This window comes from Colius striatus, chromosome 11 (genome assembly GCF_028858725.1).
Source record: "Colius striatus isolate bColStr4 chromosome 11, bColStr4.1.hap1, whole genome shotgun sequence".
Taxonomy (NCBI): Eukaryota; Metazoa; Chordata; class Aves; order Coliiformes; family Coliidae; genus Colius; species Colius striatus.
Genome location: NC_084769.1, coordinates 1,675,515 through 1,693,521, shown reverse-complemented (window position 1 = coordinate 1,693,521; position 18,007 = coordinate 1,675,515). Strand labels below are relative to the sequence as shown.

The 18,007-nt window shown below is 51.3% G+C and overlaps 1 protein-coding gene across 1 annotated transcript; it reads right to left on the bottom strand.

Moving 5' to 3' along the window:
- Positions 1-14,039: 14,039 nt before the first annotated feature.
- Positions 14,040-14,665, bottom strand: RPRM (reprimo, TP53 dependent G2 arrest mediator homolog). Its single transcript, XM_062004873.1, has one exon. The coding sequence runs from the start codon at positions 14,663-14,665 to the stop codon at positions 14,327-14,329; it is 339 nt and encodes a 112-aa protein (XP_061860857.1). The 3' UTR covers positions 14,040-14,326.
- Positions 14,666-18,007: the final 3,342 nt, after the last annotated feature.

Below are 18,007 nucleotides of genomic sequence, written 5' to 3'. Positions count from 1 at the left end.
TTTTAATAACTGAACAAAACCATGGAGGAAAACAAGTAGGAATAGTTGAGCAGAAAGGATCAGGCACGACCTCACACCAACCTGGGGAGCAATGGGATGTGTGCACAGCTACCCCCCAGCTCCACTGCCAGGAGTGGGCTGCAGGAATGCATCATTATTGTAGGCAAGATGTGTCCAGACTTTACCACATCCACCATATAGTTTGTGTGTTTACACTTGCTACTAAGACAAAAGGACTTTAACACGTTGAGCCCACAGAATACAACAGCCCACGTTGATTTAGTGGGATGGGTGTTGGAGGGGGCTTTCTGGGGCAGAGGGTCAGACAGCACAACTGGGGAGAAATGTGCATCTTTGGAGTGTTTGTAGGGAAAAGCAGGAGATGCTGCTGTGGCCCAGAGCCCCTGTTTCAGAGAGGAGAGGTGTTGTCCTGTCTCAGATGCCCACTGTCCTGGTTTCCAGCTTCCACTTCGCAGCATGTCTCCTCGGTGATATCTTTTCATGGAAGCAAAGGAAATTAGGGGGTAAAACCAGGAGCCTCTTAGAGAGGCTAGATGCACCATCAGCTATAAAAGGCAAAGATCCCCAGCCCTTCTGAGCTTGCACATCCACCACCATTTTTATCTCCATTTAAGGACTGCCACTTCCATCTCTCTGAGCGCTAGCGGAGGCTCATTCAGCCCCTTTCACATCTCCTCTTGCCCTGGGAGATGACTCACTGCAAAGACCCAGGTCTGTGCCACAGACGTCCTTCTCTCTGGGAGGAATTTTTCCAGGACTGTTACTCCTTGGAAGAGTGCCTGGTACATAAGTGTGACTATCCATCACCTTTAGATCAGCCTATTATTTCTCTTTCAGCAACAAATGCCCTGTGTGTGCGAGCTGTTTTACCACTGGCTTTCCTATTTTGCCATTCTCCCGGCGTGGATTTCTGTTCCAAACACAATCATTGTGCCACAGAGCTGAGGCTCTCACCATGTAAATAAACGAGGGCAGCTCTACTCAGGTGGCTGAGCAAGTGATGGCTTTTAAATTAGCGCTGTTACAGGTACTCTGTGCTGTACTATCAGGTGGTTATAGCACTGCAGCGTGTCTGGTTTGCTGTCTCATTAAGTCATTGCTGCGCTGGATTAGAGTCTCTCTTATCAGTCATTTCTCTATAGATGTATCAGGAGAGAACAAGCTATGACTTAGAAGGTAAGAGTGACACAGCTTTATAATTACAGTCCAAAGCTTGTGTTGCATTTTAGGCTTTTTCATAAGCAATAGATGATAGTTTCACTTTTTGGCTTGGTAATCTGTTTTTTCTTCCAGATTTTAAGGGGAAAACCACTTTTTTCCCCTGCAACTAAATAATAATAATAATAATACCACCACAGAGATCTCATCAGACACTGCACATTTCTAAGGAAAACTAGTGGCATGTCATCCCTGTTCTGCAGCTGCAGTACTCCATTTCAGCTGGAGAAGCAGGGGCACATCAGGTGTGGATTAATCTCTGCGCTCATATTTTGTTTACAGAACTCAAAATGCCACAGTGATTCGGAACAGCCTAATGGCTGCATTTGAAGCTTATGCAGCAGGGATGTAACCAGACACGTTCAAGGCAGCAAGGGGATGATGCCCAGAGGTGCACAACTGGCCAGATGGTTTACCTTCACCTTCCCCAGAAGGCAAGTGGAGATTGGCAACAGCTGGAGGTGAGAAACAAGACAGAGTGGGCACTGCTTTAAGGTTGAAGGGAAGACTCTCACAAGTTTTCACTTACCTTTTCAGCAACCATTTCCACACACTCCACTGTAAGAAACTAATCTTGAGCTACAAGGTGAGTGATAATGGTCACATACAACCTTATCTTAAATAAACAGCCTGGGTGTTTACTGTAAAAATTGGAAAGCAGGCATTCTGGTAAAATTAAGGAGTAAAGGGAAGAGAAACAGCAAGGACAAATAAATGCAGTAAAAACACTTTTTAATAAAAGAAAGAGTGTTATCTGTGGTGTTGTACTGGATTACTAGGTAAGAGTAATGCAGCTGTTAGTTGTGGGGAGCAAAGGCAGAAGTGATAAACAAATTTGATCTGAAAATATGTAAAGAGCAAGCTAAGGGCTCTTGAGAAAGAGTCTGTTTGGAGAGCATCAGAGGTACAAACTGAAATGTCACCTCTGATGTTGTGTTAATGCTTTGGGAGTGTGTAAGGAGCTCATCACGTGCACATCAGTTGATCATAGAATCATAGAATGGTGGGGGTTGGAAGGGACCTTTAGAGGTCATCTGGTCCAACCCCCCTGCAGAAGCAGGGTCACCTAGATCAGGTCCACCCACTCATTCATCCACCCACCCACTCATCCCAGCCATGCCAAGTGAGTGGCAAACCTTTGAAATCATGGGTTGGGAAAGGTCAACACAACTTGCTAATCTAAGTGGCTTTACGTGAGATAGGTGTTGTCAGTCAAACTCTACCCTTCATGCTACGTGCATTTTGATATTGTTTAATATGGGAAATGTATAGAAGGATGGAGAAATTAGGGTGATATTTAGAGCCTCTTGGGGTGTGCCCTGGGAACCAGGATCTTGAAGGGGTTTCTGTGGAAATGGATTCAGCTGAAGGTAGGGGTGGAGTGTGGCACTGGGTACAAAAGAACAATTAGCATCCATATGCTTCTCTAGACAGAAACATACATATTTATGGGGCAGAGAGGTTGTGTGGCTTTGGTGAGTCTGCAACTGGAACATTTTGTCCAGTTCTAACATCCCAAAATAAGAAAACCAGACAATGTTCAGTTGGCAAAGGTTCAAGTAAGTGCTGTGAGCACAATTACACTACAAAAAAATATGTCTTGTGGATTATTGAAAGAAATCCCAGGGCTTAGAGCTCATAAGTCTGATATATGAAATGGAAATTAGTAATGCAGAACCTTCCACTGCAGGAAAAGAGGAAGAAATCCATGTGTGACGTGGGGTGTATCCAGACAAAGATCAGGTGTTCAGTTCTGAACCTCAGGGACAGCTAACCATGGAAAGAGTTGTGCTGGATCTCCACAGACTGGACACAAATTAAACCCCATATTTGATATTTTTCTAGGCACAATGTAATTTTAAAATGCGTTAATTAAGGGAAGACAGAAGGAGGAAACTGGTTGCTCCATGGTACCTGAATATTACTACGTTTAATATGTCTATTCCATTACACACTCACAGAGACATCACCACCTCCAGTGAGGAGCTCACTGTTCCTTGGAAAGCTCTTTCCAAGACACAGCCTTGTTGAAGTAGGACTCAGAGCTACTTACCCCTACGGGCAGCAGTTGTGGAGTGGTGTCTTCAGAAGACAGAGAATCGTGTTTTGTTCGAAACAGGTAAAACTTGTCAGTGCTTCCCTCTGCTCCCCTGGCTGACAGGCTTCTTGGAGGTGCTGCTGAGAGAGGCAGCTCTTCAGGAGAGTGATGGCTCTGTGGGATGTTCCAACACAAACAAAGCCTGCTGATGGAGTGAGTCTACTACTGAGTGCTTTGCTCTGGGGCTTCCTTCTTCAGTGAAGGTAGTGGGTAACAGGTAGGAACACCCAGTTGACTCCATACCAAATGGAACACAAAAAGTTCCATTTACACATCAGAAAAGGCTATTTCAGTGTTTGAGTGAGGGAGCCCTGGCCCAGGCTGCCCAGGGAAGGTGTGGAGGCTCCTTCCTTGGAGCTCTTCAAGACCTGCCTGGACACGTTCCTGTGTGACCTGATCTAGGTGGTACCTGCTTTAGCAGGGGAGTTGGACTGGATGAGCTCTAAAGGTCCCTTCCAACCCCACCATTCTATGATTCTGTGATACCAACTAGTGCTCAGGATTTTAAAACATCAAAAGAGTTTGTGTAGCTGGAGGATGGTGTGGGGCTGAGGGCTTTGGGCACCTGCAATCAGTGGTGAGTGAGGAGGAGTCACTATAGCAGGGGTGGAGGAAGGACAGGAATGTTCCTCCACGCTGGGAGTCATTGTCAATGCTGCACCCTGCCATTGATCTCCTCCCCTGTGCTCACCCTTCCTTCTAAGTCAATCACTGCATTCTCTTTGAACCTCTCTAACAAAAAGAAAATAACCCTGGTTTCTTCTGATGGGAACAATCACCAGAGTTAGATGAGGAGCAATTCTGCTTTTGCACCCACCAGGCAGCAGTGACACACGGAAGGACACAACCCACCCTTTTGCCAAGCTGCTGTGGATAGAGCATAAAAAAACCTGTCAGTTTGCAGTCAAGATATCTGAGGTAAGAGCTTAGGAAAAGTGCTTTGTGATGGGAAAATCTGGGATGGCATCTCCAGGCAAATGATGGATTCTTCCTTTTTGTTGCACATTCTGGGCACGTGGGGATTGTCACAATTCATTTGGCATTTCAACACAACTGTTTCAAGAACAAATGAAGCAGCATGCTCCTGGCTGGGAGTTCAGTGTGGTCCACCACCAGCTGATTGCCTCTCACACCCCAACTCCCTTACTAAAGCAGGACCTATTGACCCAGCTGAGGTTGGTGAAGAGCAAGACAAATTATCTTAGGGCTTTCACCTTGAAGTACTAGCTTGAATCAATGACAGCTCACATTTTCCAGGAGGCTGGTGTCTCACTAAAACCTCTCATTTCCATCAATAGAGGGATGAACCTTTGTGATGCAGCTGAGAAACAAACCAAGCTATTATTTCTTTGCCCCACTGTCCAGCATGGCTAGAAACAAGTTACAAGCCCTGGATGTATAGTATGTGGTACTGAGTCACATCAGTAATGGGATGTCCACTCCACAGCATGGGCCTTCAATGAAAACTGAAAGCAGGACAGTGATTTAAATGCTCCCAGATCTCAATCTGCAAATAACAGAAAAGCTGCCAGCAATCTTCTACTAAAAGTGGAACAGAAGAGGTTGCAAAGAAATAAAAGGAAGAACTTCAGTGTTGAGGTGAGGGAGCACTGGCAGGGGCTGCCCAGATGGGCTGTGGAGGCTCCTTCTCTGGAGCCATTCCAACCCAGCTGGGTGAGTCCCTGTGTGCCCTGCTCTGGGTGGTGCTGCTCTGGCAGGGGGGTTGCACTGGGTGAGCTTTTCAGGTCCCTTCCAACCCTTAACATTCTGTGATTCTGTGTTTTTACAGCCTAACTTCATGCTTTCCATGGGAACGTAACTCCCTGAGGCATGGTTTGTGCCATAGGCATTGCTCACCAGCATCAAGAGCTCGGGTAGAACACATGAAATTGTGGTTTTCTTCCTCAGTCCATCTCTCCTTGACCTCACAAAGTCACTGGACTGAGTGTGGGGTTGCAGTTTATCCATTGAGGGAGGATAAAAAGCGTGTGTTTAAATGGTGGCATTTAGTCAGGAGCTGGGGTCTAACCCATCTCCCAGATATATCAACTGTCTCAAGTCCCCCACGAGGTCCTGTACCTCTCACCCCTCTCCCACAGCAACGAGCTGCAGTTCCTCCCCTCACCAGGCACCAAGCTCCCTGCATTTAATCACATCATCTGAACAACAGATCTCCCTGGAAGCCTTTAGGTTTCATTCTAGCACAGGTTGACAACATCCTCCCTAAAAAGCCCTTTAATTTTAATTAATGTATGTCTTTTCATTTTCTGTCCAAGCCATGGCAAGCATTTGCTATCATTAGCTCATACCTGCTGGGCTCCATTTCCCAATAACACTGTATTTTTTCCCCAAGGTAATTCATTTCTCACTTGACGAATATCCTGTGGATATGCTTTGTTCAAGGCGTTATTTATGCACAGAAATGGGCACGATGCACCATTTCAAAAGGAGGAAAAAGTGATAGCAAGTACATGGAGTGTGTGAAGAACAGAATTACTTAAGGCAATGCGTGTTTTCCTCTTTTCTGGTGTAGCAGAGGAGGTTTGCCCCTAGAGAGTTGGAATTAGGGAGTATTTGCTGATGGGATGGATCTTGGTACAAGTGGGTTGGGAGTGAGGTTGGTCAGAGGTCAGGTTGGTGAGGTTGGGGCATCTCTGCTGGGATATTGTGTCCAGTTCTGGGCCTCTCAGTTCCAGAAGGACAGGGAGCTGCTGGAGAGAGTTCAGTGCAGGGTCATAAGGATGATGGAGTGGAGCATCTCCCTTGTGATGAAAGGCTGAGGGAGCTGGGGCTCTGCAGCTTGGACAAGAGGAGCCTGAGGGGTGAGCTCATTCATGGTTACAAACACATAAAGGGAGGGTGTGAGGAGGCTGGAGCCAGGCTGTGCTCAGGGATGGCCAATGACAGGACAAGGGGCAACGGGCACAAGCTGCAACAGAAGAGGTTCCAAACAAACACAAGGAAAAACTTCTTCCCTGTTGAGGTGAGGGAGCACTGGCAGGGGCTGCCCAGATGGGCTGTGGAGGCTCCTTCTCTGGAGACATTCCAACCCAGCTGGGTGAGTCCCTGTGTGCCCTGCTCTAGGTGGTGCTGCTCTGGCAGGGGGTTGCACTGGATGAGCTTTGCAGGTCCCTTCCAGCCCTTGAGAGGCTGTGATCACTCTACAAACCAACGAGCATCAGCCCAATCATTCTGCCCCTTACCATGATGTGAGACATCAGGGTGGTTTGTGTATGACAGCAACGTAGGCTTATTTGGGAGGAATAAATCCCAACCACCTCATTGATCTCCATCTCACACACGTGCTCCTCAGCAGCCCCGAGTTCCCGTTTGGCAAAGGGAAAGGGAGACGCAGCTTTCATTAACCACACAGGGAGTTTAATGAGAGTTTGAGTGGGTTTGTGAAACACCAAATACATGTTTTGAAAGCTTTGAGTGGCAGTTCCATTACACACACAAATGCCCTGATGGGTGACAGGGTTTGAAACACATCCCTCCCTGTCAAACAGCCGCCGGTGTTCTGCAGGGCAGCGAATGAAAGAAAAGCGCTTTCTTTCACCCTGGGCTCCCTGAAACTGCTGAGCATCATCCAGCTTGTTTTCTTTGCCTGATAACCTTTGAGTAGTTCCTATGTGTAATTAACATTTACAGGATGATTGGCACGTTTCCCTCCCGAGGCTTTGGTGATACATAGCAAGCAGCTTGACCGGGGAGCTTTGTCAGACAGAGAGGTTGTGTTGGAGAACCAGGTCTGGCTTCTTGTGAAGGCAGCAACATCCTGCAGGGAGTATATTCTCAACTTTAAAGTTGCAAATAGAAGATTTTCTGTATCTTCTCTCTAGAGATTATTGCACAGCCTAACATCCTTTACTGTCCAGATTTTCCTACCAACCAGCCAAGTTGCTCTATTCCATTCTGGACTCTTCCAGCCAGCTCATCTTCCCCAGATAGAGCTCACCTCCAAATGATGTCCTGTCCCATGAGGTTCTCTCACACACTCTGCACTCTGGTTTCCATTTCTTTGTCCAAGACTGCCTGTGGTTTTTGTTAATGTGTATTTGTTTCTCCATAAGTTTTCCCAGGTACCTGGTGATTTCTGTTGCTCTCCCTCTCTTTTGCCTGTTTGCTGGTGGTATCTGAGCGAGGTTTGCACACCAGCTTTTGCTATCCAGGAACAGACCAGAGCGGGGACGTCATTTATTTCACAGCACATTCACAAGCAAAGCACAAAACAGACAGTGAGATTTTATGTGCAAGCACATTCACATTTTTCACACTGTAGAATTATCTCTATCTTTCTTTTAGGCTCCATGTCTGTGAGTGAACCCTTATGCTCACTGCTTCAGCTCCCAGAGCTGGGGAAGAGCTTGGACCTTGCTTTCCCAGCGAGGCAGTGAGGGCAACGACATCTCTTCTGCTCTTATCACATTAATCATCATGTTATCGCTTAATGTAAGTAGGCTGCTCCTTTCTTTTAAGCCCATGTGGGATATCAGCTCAAATAGGCATCTGTTTTCTTCTGTCTGCATTTGCTGTGACAGACTGGAAATTAAAGCAGCTAAATGGAAGGAATGAGGAGATGTCAGTAACAAGAGGAGAGCCAGGTGCCGCGTGCCACTGCCAAGGCTGAACCCTGGGCAGCGGGCAGCAGCGATGGGCAGCAGCTCCTCTGCCCTCAGGAGGTCTGAACAGCACCTTCTTCTCCATCTCTGCCCCTTCTTCTTCATCACAGTGCTGTGCTACTCCATCTCCCTCATCTCAATGCTGTGCTGCTCCATGTCCTTCATCCTGGTGCACGCTGCTCCATCTCCCTCATCCCAGTGCCGTGTTACTCCATCTCCTTCATCCCAGTGCCGTGCTACTCCATGTCCTTCATCCCAGTGCTCTGTTACTCCATGCCCTTCATCCCAGTGCCATGCTGCTCCATCTCCCTTGATGTGGTGGACGGCTCTGCCATAGCTGCCACACGCAGCCAACAAGGATTTGACGGGCCATTCCGTTCCTACAGCCGCCTCCCTGGAGACACTTCCAACCTAGAACCAAGGGGAAGGGGAAAAATAAATATCCTAACCTGATTATGATAGAATAAGGGACATAAAAGTGATATATTGCTTTGTGTATTTTTCATATCATGTGCTCATGACACTGTTTTTCCCTGTGCTAAAAATACATTCCATAACTGCAGAATAGGTCCCAAGCTGCTGGTGGCCAGATTGATGGATGCAGTCAGTCCTGAGGAGCTCAGGCTTCTTTTGGTTTCTTTCTTTAGCAAATGTGTCTGTCTCTCACCAATGAAAAGGGAAAAAAAATCTAATTTTTGGCATTAAAAAATCAGGGTGTTCCACAAAAGATGGCAACTCCCTACAAATATATTACACAGAGGGGACGTTGTGTGGTCACCAATATCACTGGCTCTGGATTTAAACACAGTGGAGGAGGCAAGGGAGAAGATGATGCTGTTAAAATTTTCCACTGGAGCCTTTGCATTGGAGAGAAAAACAAAGCCTTAATGCAAACAGGTGCTCTTCACAACCTGAGCAAGAGTTTCTACAACACAGCCATGCGACTCCTGTGTTGGTAAAACACATTTGTGGGCTCAGGGTGGCTGGATGGGGCAATGAGGTGGCTCTGGCCATGCTGCACAGAAGGTGCCTGGAGGATGGTGGCTGGGGAAGCCCCACTCCTCAGGTGGTTCATCTGCTTCCCAAAGCACAGGTCCCTGTGGTGTGCTTTCCTGAGTGAGACCTGATGTCCTATGAACATCTACCCCCATTTCTGCAAATCTGCTAATTCCTCAGCCTTTGTCAGGCTTTCACACATTAACCACATGCTTTCAAAATCATATAATCATCTTTGAATGGTTTGGGTTGGAAGGGACCTTAAAGCTCATCCTGTTCCAGCTCCCTGCTACAGGCAGGGACACCTTCCACCAGACCCACCAAGCCCCATCCAACCTGCCCCTGGACACTTCCAGGGATGGGGCAGCCCCATCCTCTCTGGGCAGCCTGTCCCAGGGACTCACCACCCTCACAGGGAAGAGCTTCCTAATATCTCATCTAAACCTCCCTTCTTCTACTTTGAATCAGTTCAAGAAGGACAAGGAGCTGCTGGAGAGTTCAGTGCAGGGCCATCAAGGTGATGGAGAGGAGCATCTCCCTTGTGATGAAAGGCTGAGGGAGCTGGGGCTCTGCAGCTTGGAGAAGAGGAGCCTGAGGGGTGACCTCATTAATATTTACAAATGCATAAAGAGTGAGTGTGAGGAGGCTGGAGCCAGGCTGTGCTCAGTGATGGCCTGTGACAGCACAAGGGGCAACAGGGACAAGCTGCAACAGAAGAGGTTCCCAAGAAACACAAGGAAAAGCTTCTTCCCTGCTGAGGTGAGGGAGCCCTGGCAGGGGCTGCCCAGATGGGCTGTGGAGGCTCCTTCTCTGGAGACATCCCAACCCAGCTGGGTGAGTCCCTGTGTGCCCTGCTCTAGGTGGTGCTGCTCTGGCAGGGGGGTGGCACTGGGTGAGCTTTGCAGGTCCCTTCCAACCCTTAACGTTCTGAGATTCTGTGAAACCTTTTTTCCTTCGTATTTAAGTCTCTGTTGCCCCTCAGAGCCATTCACAGTACTTTCCCTAGTACTTCAAACACCTCCCACTGCTTTCTGGTGTTTCTCTCTCTGCTCTTCTCTCTTTCCAGCGAGAAGCCTGGACACAGGATTGGTGCAGCAGGGATGGGGAGCAGCACAAGGGGCTGAATCATCTGGGAGACACACTGGCTGCCAGTCCCCAGCCAGGCAGGCAAGTATGGTGGGAACAGACATCACCTGCTAATGCTGAGCCACTGCAAAATGAGACTTTTGGACAGCAAGTTTAAACCTTAATTACAGAGGGGACATTGCTGTTATAGCACAAAAGCAATGAAAGACTTGCTGTCCCTCAGGGCTCCTTCAGCTCCACCAGTCAGACAGCCCCAGTCACTGTTTGCTGAAATCAATGGCAGCAGCTCAATCCATTCATGTGCACAGACAGAAAGGAGGAGCACTCTTAATGACTCAGTCTTTAATGATAAGTAATAAGGACTCAAACAGAGCTGAGGCTGCATGTTGATGTGGGCTGCCTGGCTGAATGTGGAGATGTTTTTAGGAAACCCACTCCCATTAGGGATTCCCAGCTCCAATCTGGGGTGAGCACCCAGTGCTGGGTGTGCTTCAAGTGATAAATGGGAAAGCACATCATGAAGCTGTAACGTGTGAAGTTTGCTTTTTAACTGCAAATGAACAGTGGGATCTTATTCTCCTTATGAAAGCTAAAGTGCTTTGGAAACCTATGTGAATTTTGCCCGAATGTGCAATTGGAATAAAGCCCTGCACCCCCATATATCTGACTGACAAAGTGCATCTTCTCCTCCTGCTTCACACAGTGTTTGGATATTATCACACAGAAAAAACCAAGAGATGTGGTAAGCACACAACTAACGTTGTACAGCCACCTAGACAAATTCAGCCTGAGCACATTCACAGGGTTGTCTAAAACCAACTGCAGTTGCTGGGGAGTTTTTACTAAGTGTATCCCATTAAAAATATCGACCAAACCACTTCAGTGGGTGTTCGGGAAGTGACTAAGACTCGGCCTCTTGATTTTCGTCCTGGAGGATTAGCAGGTGACTTGAGCTGAAAGGGTGTAAATCTATTATCTCATCTTCCCAAGCCCATGTTCCTGACTAACTGGGAGAGAAGACTGGCTGGGAGGCAGCAGTGAACTCCAGTGCCACTTGGCAGGCTGCTGAGGTGTGCTGGGCACAAGCCTGGGTGGGTATTTATGCCCAGGAGAGCTCTGGCTCCCATGTTTTGCATGCTGGAAGCTGAGGCTGAGCACAAGGACCGAGGTCTGCCGGTGGCACAGCAGCCTGGAGCTTGTCTGCATGCATACTGCTCTATTAATTCAAGGCAAGAACAACTGTGTTATTGCTCTGTAGACAGTAATTAGGTATGCAGACAGCCTAAGGTGAGACCACTGCAACCTTGAGAAAAGTGAGATCTGAGCTTTTTACTTCAGTACTCAAGGAGAATTGCTGACTGTACCACGTTAGGGACTTGCCCTGCTTGGGGCTGTATGGATTTTTCGGGTATTGTTCTCTCTGAAACAGCCACTGACATTTGCCTTGTAAGAGCTCCTGTCTGACAGCAATGGCCAAGAGATGGTCAGGTCTATCACACCACTGTAATAGTCTTCTGCTCCTCTGAGAATTTCATGCATGGAAACAATACGGAGAAACAGAAATGTGCATCAACAGAAGGGCCCTCAAGTCCTGGTGGCAAAACCAAACAGATTCTACCATTTCAGAGGAATAAAGAAGGGACAAGTACAGAGAGGAAGGTAAGCTGCTCATTCCACCTTCAAGCCAACTACAAGGTGGTGCAGTCCTCCTTTGGGTACCCACATTGGTTTTATCCTCAATACACTGCTTTCCTGACACCTCAGCACTGCAGCAAGGTAGCTTTTGTTTCCAGTGTGTTCTGGGAGCTGATGGGGCTTTACCTGTTGACACCACAGGCTCTCCTGGCTGCTTTCCCAGCAGCTTCCCAGCTGCTTCTCTAAAAATGTCCCTGAAACAATATGTGCAGAGACCTGAAAGAGCTCTGTTCCCTGTCAGGTTCCTGCCCCTTGGACATGCAGATTGTGGCTTTGCACCCATGTCTAGCAGGGACAGAGGTATGCTCTGGGTGGGGAAACCCAGCTTTATAAAGCAAAGAGGTGTCTGTAGCACCCAGGGCTGGGTAGGAGATACCTGCCTAGACCCTTCTTGCACAGAGCAGAAGTGAGCTCCTTGCTGGAGGTGATGCTGGAGTCCTTGATGGTGTCTGAAAGGGGCTTCTTCCCCATGTTGCCATCCCCCTGCCCACCAGGACTATCCAGGTTCTTTGTACCAAGTCCGTGGTCCCCCTGTACAGAGTGGGAGAGAGGCCTCAGGAAAGCTGGTGGACTGGATGTGTTCAGCCTTTTCCCAACTGTTCCCTCCCTAAAACGAGGTATTAAATGAGGAATTACAGAGTCACAGACACTTTATTAGGGATGGGGCTCTCACCTTGCAAGGAGTCCTGAGGCGAGAGGCACCAGGCTACGTGTGCTCTGGGACTGAGGTTGAAAACTCTGCCCTGTTACGACAGAGCCAGGAGTTTGTCCTGCCTCAGATTTATGGTGTTGGAAAAAGCCACAGCTTCTGGCAAAGGCTCACCAAAATGTATTGTACACCAGGCACTTGCTGTAACTAATGAAGGAGGGCTAAGGAAGCCAGCTCTCAGCAGCACACAGCACACTCCCCACATGCCAGGTTACGGGGCCGCTTGTGTCATCTGCAATGCCAGCAAGCAGCTGCAAAGTGACAAGAAGCACCCACATCAGCAGCTTTCCCTCTTCTTACTGCCTGGTCTTGAAATCCTGATGACTTTTAATGTTTCTACAGCATTGAAGGGTAAAGAAAGGAGAGCCCTGGTTACGTTTCTCACCAGTGCTTCAGCCGATGGACGGCTCAGGAACATCTATTTCAACGTAACGACCGAGTCTGTGGTACGTTTGTTTCCCAGAGAACACGCAGATCTGTCCTTTGCCTAATCCCTTACACGTAGGGGTTTCATTCCTGGAAATGATTGGTTTCCATTACATTTCCCTGTCAATGTGGGAGTACATGGCTGAGATTCCTGCCTGTCTGAGGGACCTGGGCTACACTGAGACGCTGTTTTTACTCCCTTTCTACCCAAAGTTTAGCTGCGGTCGAGTGACCGTCTCAGACTCCAGTTTCATTTCACCCCTTCCTATCTCAGGTGAGTTTTGTGAGTGATGAGTCTTGCTTTATCTATCAAAAGGGAAACTTCTGACAACCTCTCCTAAAGCTGCCTGTGATGATCCAGTCTCTTGCCATCCTCACACCAGCTCAGGGCCAAGGGAGGGAAAGCCAAGCAGCCTGAAGTCTGCAGGGCCGCTCCAGAAAACTTCCTGATTCCTACCAGCATCAAAAAAGAACTGACCATCAACAGCCTTGCTGCAGGACTTAGGGTGTCAGAAGAGATTCTTTTCTCCCAGGGAGACTGCTGGAGCCTTTTTGCCCCTCCCGTCCCGTCCCGCGGTCCCCAGCAGGCGTTTGTGCCGGTTCCCCTCCTCCTCCAGCAAATGCAGACACATTGATTTATCAGTAGCAACCAGCGCAAGCCCCCGGGGATACGATAAACAGCTACGCGAGGAAACGGAGGGAGGGAGAAAAAGCAAACGGCATCCTGTGCAGAAATGTCTCCCTGCCCTGAGCGAGAGCGCCAGCAGTCACCTGTTGGTGAGGCTGCCAGGTGGGTTCATTAAAAGTATATACAGTGCTTTTCTAAAGCCCAGCCCGCAGGGAGGGGTGTACTGCCACCGGGGTACACCGGGTGCCAAAGCCGGAATCGGGGGGCTCCTGCGTGTCCCCCGGGCGCATCCCGCCCAGCTCCGGCACCGCGCTCCCGCAGCCTTGTGCAACCGGGAGAGGCTGGAAAAGCAACCTAAAATGCAAGTTTTAGGACGGCTGCAAGGCAAAAACCTGCAAAGCCGGTCCGGGGGCCGTTTGCTGCATCCCAGGGATGCCGGACGCGCCCCCCGCTCCCCTCCGCGGACCCACCGGCGGCACCGCGGGACTGGCAGAAGGGAGGCGTTTGTTACCGTGAAGGAAATAAGAAAGCCCAGACCTGTTGCCATCAGAGCACGTTTTACTTCGGCAGCCCGCGAGTCGGGCCGGGCGGCTCCGGGTGCCGTCCCCGCCGGGCAGCCCCGCACGTCTCACCGGCCTCCGGCACCTTAGCGTTCGTTAGCCGTCGCGGTTAAGGTTCCAAAACCCAACGGAAGAGTCTGTCTAGAAGAGGAAGGGCCGTCGTCGCAGTCAGCGCCGGGAGCGGCCGGCCCGGGGCGGCTTTCCCCGGGCAGCGGGCCGTCGGGGCGGGCGGCGATGCGGAGCGGAGCGGAGCGGGGCGGGCGGCGGTCAGTACGGCCCGACCACTACCGCCTCCACCTCCTTGGACGGCCGGCGGTCCTTCACCAGAAAGTTGATCATCCCCTCGGACTTGATGAGGAGGTTGCACCCGAGGAAGAAGATGCCGAACACGACGGTGAGGGCCAGGACGCACATGACGGCGATCTGCACCACTCGCATGATGTACAGGCTCCGCTCGTCCGCCGCCGCCGCCCCGCCGCTGCCGTCGGTGACCACGGAGGCGGCGGTGCAGCAGCGCAGGGCCCGCTCCAGCTCCAGCGCCGCGCTCCCGGCTCCCGCCAGCAGCCCCGCGGCCGCCGTCCCGCCGCCCGCCGCCGAGCCGTTCATCCCGCGCGGCCGCCCCGCCGCCGCCGCCGCCGCATGCAGGCGCGCCCGGCCGCGACCCTGCCCGCACGCGCGCTGCCCGCAGCCCCTCCGCGCTGCTCCGCCACGGCGGCCGCGGCCGCGCTGTCCGCCCGCTCCGCCCCGCGCCGCTCCGCCCCGCGCCGGGAGCGGGGAGCGGGGCCGGGGGCGGGGGGGAGGGAAGCGGCCGGGGAGGGCGGTCGGGTCGGTTTGGGAGCGGGAGGGGGCGTTCGCGAGAGGGCTGAGGGGAGGGGGAATGTGGAGGGAACGGCGGCGGGGGGAGTTTCTTGGGAGTACGGAGAAGAGGGTTTGGGTAGGCGAGGCAAACCGCGCGGGGGGAATTTGTGGGCTGGGGGGAGCAGGTTTTTCAGGGAGCGGTTTGGAGGGGTCTGGGAAGGGGAGGGTTGAGGGAATTAAGGTTTTAGGCGGTGTTTTTTGGAGCAGTGGCTTTTGACAACTGTGTTTCAGGCGTTACGAGGCTTTTCCTACGGGAGAGAGCTCAGAGAGGCGAGTTTGTAGGGTTTGGGGAGTGCTGTTAGGAGAAGAGACTTTGAGAGATCAGATTTTTTGGGGAGAGCAGGATTTTCCAAATGGGGAGCAAGTTCTAGGGCTTGGGAGTGGGTTTTGGGGGGAGTAGTTTTAGGGAAATGCATTTTGGAGGAGTTTTCAGGTGTGTGGAGTGTAGCACCCGTCCCCGAGGCTGCAGAAGGGGCCAGCCCAGCCCTTTGGGGATCTGTGGACTCAGTTGGTTGAACCTCTCCTCCCCAAACACCACCTCCTCCCGGCCTGTTTTAATGGAAGGTTCAGCTACAGCACGGCCCCATCAGCTTTTTGGAGCCATATCTCCCCATGTGCTGCTGGAGGCCGTGGAGAGGTGACAACAGGAGCAATGACAAACCCAGTGTGGCTCTTGAGGCTTGTGCTCAGCCATAGGAGCACGTGAACTTGCACCTCTGCACCCCGCTGCCCAGCCTGGGGGTGCACCCGAGCACCCCGGGGATCAGCGCTGCTCCCCTGCCCGGGGCTGGCGGGGGGTTCGTGCCCCCTCGGGGAAGGGCACAGCCCCGGTGCTGCTCGTGGGAGCGCTTTCCCAGCTGCGGTTTGGAGATCAGGGGGATGAACGTCGGGTGGCAGCAGCTGCCGCCAGCCGGGGCCGCGGTTTGGGCAGGACGCGATGACTTGGGATGTTTGCGGGGAGGATGCGGGTGCGGATGCAGGCACAGCGAGCTGCTGCCGCCCTTAACCCTGCCCTCTCTTTGCCTCAGCGGGGATTTAATTACGGCAAACAGCCCGAGGGCTCTGCGTGCCGGGGGCTGCCGGGGGCTGCCGGCAAGTGCTGCCCGTGGCTGAGGGGGGTGCGGTGACCACGCACCGCCGCCCATTATCCGGGGCTGTCCCTCACCGGAATAAACTACCGGCGAGGTCAAGGCCAGGCACGGAGAAATGATGTTTTCTGAACGCCTTGCAGTGCTTCATCTTAGCTTGGCAGCTGTTTTACTAACGGACACAGTCACCCAGAGCGCAGATGTAAGCCGTTCCCTGCTCCTGGTGCACCCCGTTCCCTTGGCACAGGGCTTTGGGGGTGCCGGTCCCTGTGCAGGATTCCCTCCCTGCAGAGCCCAGCGTGCACCAGGGCAGCCCACCTACGAGGCCGTGCTGGACCAGCTTTTCTGCCTTATCAGATGAGACACGACGGGAACATTTTGTTTTTACTGTTGGAGGAAGAAGATAGTATTAATCCTAATTAGCCATGGGAGTGCTGGCAGTTACTTTTAGCCAGAGGAAAATGTTGGAAGAGATGTCCAAACTCCACACGAGTCCTTATGCAGCGTGTGGTTTCTCTTGCCCCTGTTGTTGGGTAGCTCGGGGTCTGCCCCTTACCCTCTTCCCCATCTCCCAGCTCTTGGCAGCTCTCAGCAGCAGTTAGGAAAATGGATCTCATCTTTAAGTTACATCAGGAAAATGGATCCCATCCCCAAGTTGTCTCAGGGGAGTCCTGCATGTGCTTCCAGCTGTGAAAAGCTGGTGGAGGAGAGCAGGATGTGTGTGCCCACTCCTGCTCTGGGCATCACCACGCAATTTTCTGTGGATTAATCATTTACAAAAATCAAATGTAAAGTGCTTTGGAAATGCTTCTTAACATCATCTTTATTAGCTCTCTGACATAAGGAAACAGTATGAAGAGCAAGCCTTGGTCTGAGCAGGAAAAACAGTTAGGGTTTCATAGCTGCCCACTGTAATTTAACAGCAGGCTGAAGGCAAGATGTGTGAGAGAACCTCTTAAAGCCCCATCAGTGGCTTTGGTGGTTTTATCCTTATGGTTTGCAAGCTGGAATTGGCTTAGCCTTCAAGACCAAAGTGTATTTCATCTTCCCCAGTGAAAAAAGAAGTTGCTGAAAGCTTTGGGGATACAGGTTTCAGCCAGTGCAGTGTCAGGTGGATGCAGGAAAGGCTCAGGGGAGGGATCATTCTGTTCCCCTCCTCCAAGTTTGTAGATAATTGGAGGCAGGAAGGCACCAAGAAATTGTGGGTGTTTTAAGGAGTGTTTCGTGGAGCTACGAGATGGAAAAGTATGTTCTTGTTTAAAATGTTTTGATGTGGAAAAAAAACCCCATCTCTGGAAAAGGAGGAGGAGAGAAACCACAACTCATTGTGTCAGTGTCTGTACAAACAGATGGCTTTGGGCAAAGATCACCTGGAGGCAGGGACAGGGCTCTGCCTCGTGCTGCCTGGGGCTGGAGCAGGCTGTGCAGCCCAGCTCGCTGCGGGCATTTCTGGGGAATATGTGACAGCCCTGGAGAAAGGACCCCCCAGGCAGTGTCTCTGCCCTCCTGCTCCCTGCTCTGACAGGGTGGCATTGCCCAGGGAGGGCACCACTGCCCCATGGCCCTGCCAGAGCTGGAGGACTCCTGGCCAGGCAGAGCCCCATTGCTCACCCACGGGGCCCCTTCACCTCTGGGTGCACAGCGGGTTTGGGGAGAGCAGAGCTGTGTGTGGGCCAGGGGTACCCCAAGCTCACCTGAGTGGGGGAACCCCAGCCTTGTGGGTAATTTGAGATGGGGATGGGGATGCAGACGGAGATGGGATGGGGTAGGATGGGGTTGGGGGTGGGGTTGGGATGGGGGTAGAATTGAGGATGGGGTTGGGGATGGGATAGGATGGAATTGGGGATGGGATGTGGGTAGGATTGGGGATGGAGATGGGGTTGGGGATGGGATGGGGTTGGGGATGGGAAGTGATACAGATGGGGTTGGAAGTGGGATGAAGATGCAATAGGATGGGGACTGGGAAGTGTCGTTTGAGTCCTTTGAGCAGGTGGCAGCTGTC